The sequence below is a fragment of the Triticum dicoccoides genome, chromosome 2B (assembly GCF_002162155.2).
Source record: "Triticum dicoccoides isolate Atlit2015 ecotype Zavitan chromosome 2B, WEW_v2.0, whole genome shotgun sequence".
Lineage (NCBI taxonomy): Eukaryota > Viridiplantae > Streptophyta > Magnoliopsida > Poales > Poaceae > Triticum > Triticum dicoccoides.
In genome coordinates this window covers 713,401,951-713,411,751 of record NC_041383.1, presented here as the reverse complement: position 1 = coordinate 713,411,751, position 9,801 = coordinate 713,401,951, and the positions used below count along the sequence as shown (strand labels likewise).

General features: G+C 42.8%; 1 protein-coding gene across 1 annotated transcript; it reads left to right on the top strand.

Moving 5' to 3' along the window:
• The first annotated feature begins 971 nt into the window (after positions 1–971).
• Positions 972–6,014, top strand: LOC119361236 (probable disease resistance protein At1g58390). Its single transcript, XM_037626545.1, has 3 exons — positions 972–2,299; positions 5,175–5,209; positions 5,992–6,014. The coding sequence occupies exons 1-3, from the start codon at positions 2,034–2,036 to the stop codon at positions 6,012–6,014; spliced, it is 324 nt and encodes a 107-aa protein (XP_037482442.1). The 5' UTR covers positions 972–2,033.
• Positions 6,015–9,801: the final 3,787 nt, after the last annotated feature.

Genomic DNA, 9,801 nt, shown 5'->3' with positions numbered 1-9,801 from the left:
TAGGAAATTTCATTTCTTGTCTTTGTTTTTGTTTTGTTTAGTTTTACTGTAGTGGGGAGAAGAAGGCAGCTGAGACTTTGGATCTTGATAAAGCAAAAAATTATATATATATATATATATATATATATATATATATATATATATATATATATAGAGAGAGAGAGAGAGAGAGAGAGAGAGAGAGAGAGAGACTATTCATCACCAAGGCTTCACCCGAGGTAATAGTACGGCCTTTTCATAAATAATTTATATTTGAAATACAAATAGTTACATTTATATTGATTCACTATGTAAAAGTTGGCATTAGAAAACAAAAAAAAGGTCATAAGAGTAGAAAAAAAACAATTTATGCATTTTTTACACTATGTTTTTACGTAACATAAAATTATTTTTATGTTGATTATATATTTTCTTACGTTCTCTTTTTACACATGAATTAAGACAAAAATTTACAGAACGTAAAATTATGGTGCATTAGTGTTAAAATAGACGGGGCTGAAGAATAGCTATTCCACACCCAGGGTGACGAATATTTGGAAATGTTGAACAAGCATTCGCAAAAATGTTGAATGTGTATAGAAAAATCGTTGATCATGTTTTAAAAAATAATTAAAAATTTTGATCGTATATATATAAATGTTAATCAAGCATGTTGCAGAAAATATTGAACAAGTATTTAAAATTATTAATCAAACATTTGGAAAATGTTAAATGTGTATAGAAAAAATGTTGACCATGTATTAAAAATGATGAATTTTTTTTATCACGTATATAAAAAAGTTAATAAAGCATTTGCAAAAAATGTTGAACAAGTATTTAAAAAAATGAGAATTAAGCATTTGGAAAAAGTTAAATGTGCGTAGAAAAAAATTGATCATGTGTTAGAAAAATTATGGAAAATTTTGATGATGTATATAAAATTGTTAATCAAGCATTTAATAAATGTTGAACAATTGTTTAAAATATGTTAATCAAGCATTTGAAAAATGTTGAATGTGTAAAGAAAAAATGCTGACCATGTATTAAAAATGGTTAACCTTTTTTATTTGAAAACTGTTAATCAAGTATTTAAAATATGTTCAAAATGTATAGGAAAAATGTTGAATGTTAATTTTGTATTTGAAAAATGTTTAAAGTATTTATAGAAAAATGTTGACCATTTATCACAAAAATGTTTAATTTATATTGGAAAATGTTAGACGTGTCTTTGTAAAAGGTTGTTGGCATGTACAAAAAATGTAAAATAATAACCAAAAGATCAAACAAAACCGAAAAAGGAAGTAAAATAAACAAAAGAAACATGAAATTGAATTATTTTTTTTTTGCCAAAATAATGAAAACAATGGAGAATACAAAATAATTAAAAAATGGCTCGAATAGCCTCAAGTAGGAGGCGTCTCTACAACTTACCACGATAAGTACCTAGGCGGAGTGGCTAGCAGCACCGTGATCTGCCTGGACACCAGTGATTGATCCCTGCTTCCCCCATTTGCTGGGTCCCCTGTATTCTCGCTTAATGCGAGATATTGACGCTGTGAAATCTGATCGGGTATAGGGCACACAGCAGATCGATTCTTACGAGTCACACGACCCCCGGCCTCTTGCGATTTGTGAACCCCTGGTGAGCTGCGTCAAATATGTGATGCAAATAAAGGTGCAACAAAACAAATGTACTACTCCCTCCGTTCCATAATGTAAGACGTTTTTTGGTACTATACCTTTAAAAAAAAGATGAAAGTAACGTATGACAGTGTGAGCATCTTGCACCCTGCGTGTGTTCTGAAAGTGACTTGTGTCGACGAAAAGGAAAGCACCGGCACATATGCATGAACACAAGGAAGAGGTCAAGAATAAACGCACTACTACGTTGCTTCTGTTTTGCGTGGCAGAGGAACCGATCCTTCCCTGTGGCGCCACTCAAAGCTATCCAGCAGCTCCATCGCTCTATATAAAGAAACACACCTGATCGTCTATCGTAGTAATATATCGTTCACAGACGGGGAGACACCAGGACACCAAACTAAAGCGCCGCCATGGCGGACGCGCTGATCGGGCCGCTGGTGGGGAGGCTCCAGGAGCTGGCGCTGAGCCAGGCACGGGCGCTGGTGGCGGTGAACAAGGACATCCGGAGGCTCCGCGACAAGCTCATGTTCCTGCAGGCCTTCCTCCGCGAGGCCGACGCCAAGCGCCACCTCTTCTCCGACGAGATCACCAGGGTGTGGCTGCAGCAGACGCGCGACGCCGTCTTCGACGCCGAGGACGCCGTCGATCACTACTACCTCCAGGTCGACATGTCAAGGTAAATATACTTATATTAGTTGCTGCATGCGTTTTTTTATCTCTACTCCTAATGTCTCAGTTGGTAGCTCGCATTCCGGGTTTTATTTTCGTCCCACCTTACCCGGTCTTTTTTGGTACTTCTTTGGTACTTCCTCCCACCTCCCACCCGTTTTATTTCGCTGGTTTTCTTTCGTCCCTCCCCCACCTCCCGGTTTAGTTTCGCGTCACCCTCTCACACAACGAAAAAAATCTTAACGGATCATAACTTTCCATGCTGATGCAAGTTATTTTTAGTAATGTCTTTATGTGAAAGAATCAATCACGATCAATCTCTAAATATCAAATCTAAATTAATTAACCTTACCTTAAATTGCTCAATCACATTAATTAGGAAACGAAATAACCGATTTTAAGAAAATATCTACTCTTAATGAAGGGTATTACATACCACCCTTCCTTCCCTTCTCTTTCCTTCGTCCCTCAGTCCCATGCTCGTGGCGCTGAAGTGGCATCGACAGGCGATGGCGGCGAGGACAGCACGTGGCAGCCCCTGAAGCACGAACACGACCGCACCTCGGGTCTGCCGTCTCCCAAGATATGGGTGAGTTCTCGTGATGCCCACCCTAAACCCTCACGTCCTACAAATTTCTCAACCTCTACCATCTCGATTTCGTCCATGCTCTGATCCAAATGACGATGCAGCTCCGGCCGATTGACAATGGAGGTTTGCCATCCTTCCTCTCAGCACCCACTCCTGGAGGAACGACACGCCATGCCGATCGAACCCGGTCGAGATCACTCGCCAAGATTGCTATTCGGAAGTTTTTTGTCAAAAAGTGAAGAGTGGGACGGGATCTGCACTTTTGTTAATATCTCTACTCCTAATGTCTCAGTTGGTAGGTCGCGTTCCGGGTTTTATTTTCGTCCCACCTCACCCGGTCTTTTTTGGTACTTGCTCCCACCTCCTGCTCAGCCGAGACGGTTTATTTTCGTACTCCCTCCCACCTCCCAGGTAGTTCCCTCCACGCAAAAAAAATCGAACCAACCAATCTCTACTCCTAATGGAGCAGTTGGTAGTCTTCGCCGGTCAATTTTCGTCCCACCACTTTCGTTCGGTTTTTTTTCGTAGGTTAACTGTCGTAGATTTTTTTCGTTGCCTCCCCCACTTCATCGGTTTATTTTCACTTCACCCTCTTACACAACGAAAAAAACTGAACGGATCAGAACTTTCCATACTGACGCAAATTATTTAGTAATGTCTTTATGTAAAAGAATCAATCACAATCAATCTCTAAAGATCAAATTTAAATTAATTAATCTTCATAACGTTTGTTTCCTTTCGAATCACTTCCATAACTTTCCTTCCTTGTTTGGGCAGAAACTGTTTGGTAGCAGAAATTAGGAAGCTTTCTATGAGTGTAGTAATAGGAAGTATTCTTTTTCTTGATGATTCGTTTCCATGCATGATGATAGTAAATTATGCCAACATTCACCACTATTTATCAATGTCATCAATCGTATCCATTTCTATCAGTTTTAAGGGAATCTGCTCGCTATGTCTTTTTTAAGGCGATCCGCTCGCTAAGTCTTCGTCGCATGTTATTTTCACAAAAAATCTCTACTCCTAATGGAGCAGTTGGTAGCCTCGTACGGTTTATTTTTGTCCTCCTCCCACCTCCCCTGGGTTTTTTTCATCCTCTCTCCCACCTTCCAATTTCGTTGGTTTTTTTCGTCGGTTTTTACTCGCCCCCTCCCACCTCCCAATTTCGTCCGGTTTTTATTCGTCCCACCTCCCACCACCCCCTCGTACTGGTTCTTTTTCTCTCCACTCTTTCCTTGCAAACCAATAATTTCCTAACATACAAAAGATCACGAATCTATCTTTCCTTACCCGAACCAATCGCGCCCTACATCAGTGCATTTCTTTATTAAGAAAACTAACACGTAAATCTTAATGCATTGCAAACAAATCCCGTTATGGACCTAATTAATTTATTATGGAATCTATACGTGGTCGCATTGGTTCTTTTTCTCTCCACTCTTTCCTTGCAAACCACTAATTTCCTAACATACAAAAGATCACGAATCGATCTTTCCTTATCCGAATCAATCGATCCCTACATCAGTGCATTTCTTTATTAAGAAAACTAACACGTAAAGCATTGTAAAGAAATCCTGTTATGGACCTAATTAATTTATTATGGAATCTGTACGTGGTCGCATCTCTCCCCTCGTGAAAAAATTGCATCCATCTCCCGTTAAAAAGGAAAAGAGAACATGAACGATCAATCCCACACCCTGCATCTCAGTAGCAAAAAATCGCCCCCGCCTCTGCTACTGCGCCTCGTCGTGTGCCCGGCTCGACCCATGCCTCGCCTGCATGGTTGGACGCCGCCGTCTCCACCGCCACGTACAAGAAAACGGTGGGCAGAACCATCCATTCAAATCGCACACCCCCACCCTCCTCCGCAATCCCTAGCCCCGCATCACCATATCGCTTTCTCGCCTCTCTTTCCCCTCGATGTAGATGGTGCCGAGCGGCGGCCTCGAGCACCGGCAGTGTCGCCCTCTCTATCTTCGCTGCGTCGAGAGATGGGCCAGGGCTATCGTCGGTTCGCCGCCCATGATTGGGCCGCCTCCGGTTGTCGCGCACCATCGGCTCCACCTAACGTGCCCGACCCTCTCCGCTTTCGACCTTCCGGTGACCACATCCCTCCGCGCCTCCATCCATCATCCACAAGGCCACTCCCTGCACCCACCCTCCTAGATTCTCCATACCGGCGGACAATCACCGAAGATCCAAGTTGGCCCGATATCAATTTTCTTACATGCTTTGTTTATCAGTTGGTGATGGGAATGGGTTCCAATTTCTCTCTCTGACTGTGGATTCGCAGGCAAGAAGCGCTTCTACATGCGTCCTCCTGTCGGTCCCTAAAGTACCAAGGTAAATGGTTGATGTTGTGTTTGTCTAGGATGATATATGTTGGCTCTGTTCCGGTTCATCCGAGCAGTTTGGTGACTAATTTACTGATAATTTAATTATATTAATTAAATGAGTCGGGTGTATCGTCGTGCATTTATCTTGCTAGTAATATTCTGTGATGCTCTGATGCACTTTGGGAATTGGTTATCTTGTCTTCAGTGCGGAACATTTGTTTATTAATGCATGAGAAGAATCCTTGTTACTACCTTGAACCTGTTTTATAATCCATATTGTTATGCACTAGCGCGTGTGCGTGTGAAATAGATGGATTATGGTCCCGTACCCAATAAGATGGATATGTGTGTGTGTTAGAGAGAGAGAGGGGGGGAGGGGGAGAGAGAGTGAGGAGGAGGGAGGGAGAGAGTGTGTGTGAGAATTTGATGGTAAAAATGTCGTCAATGTCACTTGATATGTATGAGAATATTAAATGTAATATTAACATAATTGATATTGAACTCTTAAAATTAATGTGGCCCCATTGCAACGCACGGGTGTTCTTCTAGTTACTTATAGTGATTCTCCAGTGTCCGTACGTACCCAACATGTGTTGTCTTCGTGTGGGGGTGAGTGAATAGCAAAAAACTACCACATTACGGGTCATCGTTCCAAAAAAACTACCGTTCTTTTAATCTTTTCAAAAAACTACCACAAAATTGTTCTGCTGTTCCAAAAAACTATCATGTCGCACTGATGACTCCTTTGATTAACTTTAAACGTTATTATGACAGCTCGGGTCCACTCGTCAGGTTGACCGTTAGATTTGACCATTAGTTTGACCATTGATAGGTTATGACAGGTGGGGCCTAAGTATTTTTTAGCAAACAGGTCCATGAAACAAAATATAAAAGCAATTGGGTCCCTGAAAAAATAAAAATAAAAGCAATCCCGTCCTCCCAGGGAGCTCGTCGTCGGAGCCGGCCAGCACCACGCCGGCGAGCTCGTTAGGGTCGTCTAGCTCTGGCCGTAGCCGGCGGGAAGCGGCAGCCCTGGCGGGCTAGAACAACCCGAGCTCCCTGGCTGCTCCCCGCCCGAGCTCCGCGCCTGTGCTCGAGCTCGCGGCCATGGCCGGCGGCAAGCAGCAGCTGCTCGCGTCTGGCGCCGCCCAGGCTGCTGCTCACGAGCGCTTTGGTGCCGCCCGGGCTGCTGGCCACCGGAGCCAACTTCGTGGTGCCGCTCACCCGCTCGGGCTTCTGGTCACCGGTGCTCCCCATGGCGCGGGCTGAGCACGCAGGCGGCGGCGCGAGCCTTCCCATGGCGCGGAAGACAGTGGTTGTGGATCGAGATGGAGGTTGCTTCTTTCGTGCTCCGGCGGAACAGCGAGTGGCCGGAGGCGCCCGTCATGGCGGCTGCGGCGCTGCACGCGGCTGGAACTCGTGTTCCTGCTCCTGCTGAACATCACCACGGGGAGCGGCCGGAAGGAGTCCGTCGTGCCGGCTGCTGCGCGCGGCCTGAGCTGCTGGTCTCACGGCCCATGGCGGCGGTGGCGCTGGCTGTAGTTGCTCGGGAGAGAGAGAGATAAGGGAAGGTCAGGGAGAGAAGAAAGAGAAGGGGAAGGAAGAGAGAGCCTGACATGTGGGACCCACATGTCATCTAACGGTCAAACAAACAGTCAACAAACGGTTTATTCAGGAGCGGGCCCGATCTGTCATAAACCAGATCAATTTTAAATCAGATGGTCATTTGGGTTTTTTGGAACAGCCAACCAATTTTGTAGTAGTTTTTTGAAAAAATAAAAAAGTGGTAGTTTTTTGTAGCCATAGCCCGTAATGTGGTAGTTTTTTGCTATATACTCTGTGGGGGTCGTGTGCTCTCAACTTTCTTCGTAGGAGAAAGAAAATCCATATATCGATGTATGTCAATGGTGTGTGTGTGTGTTCTCCAAATGGCGTGGTTAGTTAATTTCTGAATCGATGAAAGTTTGCTAGGCCAAAAACCTTGGCCAAGGATTTGCTAGCCACTGATTTGACCAATATTGGCAAGGAAATTCAACTGGAGTGGGCAAAGATGCAAATTTGGACACCATCCAAACAAAGTACAAGTATAAGGTAATGACAAAAATAATGGTATGGTAGCTTTTTGGCCCCAATCCAAACTTACCCCAAAACCTTCAATAGTAAATTCTCCAAAACAACGCAAAAAAAAATAATCTACGAAACAACACTAACCAATCTGTGGTTGTATGTTTAGGAGGACAGAGGCCTCCCAGCCCAGCAGAGTTCAAGTCTTACACTTGACATTGGTGTTCGCATTTTCTAGATTTATTCGAAGCCTTTCGGTGATGTGCGTTCAGTGGGAGGAGACGTTCTCGTCGACTACGAAGACGTCTGTGGCAACTTCTTCAATCTCAAGATGATATGCCGGCTTAGTCTCTTGAAGGTGCTCATAGGATATGGTGTAGGAGCGCTCATAGAGTGGGTATATGTGTGTATGTATGAGCGTCTGCGTCTGTACCGTGTTAAAAAAATCCACTGAATCAGTCAACCGACCTGGCCGCCTCTAGCCCCTTATACGAAGAGTGGTACGACAAGCCATGCCGCACCCTTAGTGACAATATGTAGTAGGTTTTCTATACAAATGATGATTTAAGTTTTTTTGCGAGAAAACTTCCAATCTATTCATCTTTAATCATGGGAATACAACAAACACCAGAAATAATAAAAATTACATCCATATTCGTAGACAACCTAGAGACAACTACATACAATGAAGCAAGCCGAAGGCGCGCGCCATCATCGCCCCTCCCTCGCCGGAGCCGGGCAGAACTTGTTGTAGTAGACAGTCGGGAAGTCGTCGTGTTAAGGTCCCATAGGACCAGTGCAGCAGAACAGCAACCGCCACCGATGAAGAGTAGCGTAGATCAAAAGGATCCAACCTGAAGAAACACAAATATAGACGAACTACGACCAGATCTGAACAAATCTATCGAGGATAGATCCGCCGGAGACACATCTCCACACGCCCACCGACGATGATAGGCACACCACTAGAATGGGGACTAGGCAGGGAGAATCTTATTTCATCTTCAGGGAGCCGCCGTCGTCTCGTCTTCCTGAGCAGAACACAAACCCTAACAAAAGTTGAAGAAACATCTAAAAATGAAGCCCTCCCGCCGGTAAGGGCCGGGATCCACCGCACCTTCATGGCCCTAAGGCCACAGGAGACGAGGCGGACCGGCGGCGACGCTGGCGAGAGGCAAAGGAACCCTAAGCTTTTCTTTCTGCCTTTCATTCTAATTTGATCATGGAGTGACTTTAAATGCACGCTAAAGCGTGTTCATTTCTGCAATGTCTGTAATGCTCTCTATGGTGTCCAGTGTCTAAAGTTCTGTTCAGTTGGTAGTTATCTTCAGGTATTCTTCGCCCGTGATGATCTAAGTTTATGATTGAGTAAAAAGTAGTGCAACATATGAAGAAACTAACATGCACTCATATATACTTGAACCAAAGACTGTTATCCAACATGCATCTTGAGGTCCCCTAAAAAACATGCATCTTGAGGTAATAAGTTCATACCCAACATAGCAATAAGCAAGATGACATTATGCAGACAGTAAAACTATCATCCAAGTGTGATAAAGAAATTGTCATTTTACCCTTAGTACCAACAATACAATACATGGTCGTTCCATTTCTGTCACTTGGATGGATCACCGCAAAATTGAACCCACTACCATACGCAACCCCTCTAAAGAACTACCCATCAAACTTGGTCAAAATAGACAAATATATCAGAGAGCATATATGACTACTCAATTATGCAGCAAAGAATTCATAAGAGATTCAGTAGAAATTAATAAATAATCTGATTATAAAGTGACAATTCATCGTATCCTAACAAACACAACACCGGTTACATCATATGGATCCCGATCATGTGAGGCAACTCAGAGGAACTTTCTATTGAAGCACAATGGAGAGAGAATGACATCCAACTACTGCTATGGACCCAAGGTCCTAAGGAACTACTCCTACATGGTCATTGTGGTAGCGAAGTTGATAAAGATGTCTCCGGTAATGGATTCCCCCTCCGACAGCACACATAGGATTTCACATAGGATTTCCCTGAAAAAGGAACTTGTGGCGGCGGAAAAATCATGAAAAATGTTATCGAGGGTTTCTGAAAATATGTAATTTATGGGTGAAGATGGACGTAAGGTTTTCTTTATTTTTGTCACGTTTTTCTCTAGGTTTTTTCCTTTCCTTTTTCTATGATTTCTCTAGTTTATTTTTTATTTCCAATAGGTTTTTTTCTTTTTTTTCTATTTAGTTCTTTTATTTTGTGTTTGGTTTATCAATGTTTTCAAAAAAATCATTAATTTCCTTTTTTCTATTTCTGGTTTAATTTGTTTCTTTTTTGCCTTTTGTTGGTTTTCTTTGTTTTTGTGTCGGTTTTCATCCGTTACTTTCTTTCTTCATCACATGTCTACTTTCTTCAGTATACACATTGTACATCTTTAGTATACATTGTAAACATTTTTTACACAGGTTTAAAATTTTCATATACAAGATTCACTTTTTTAATATAGATTTGATGTCTAC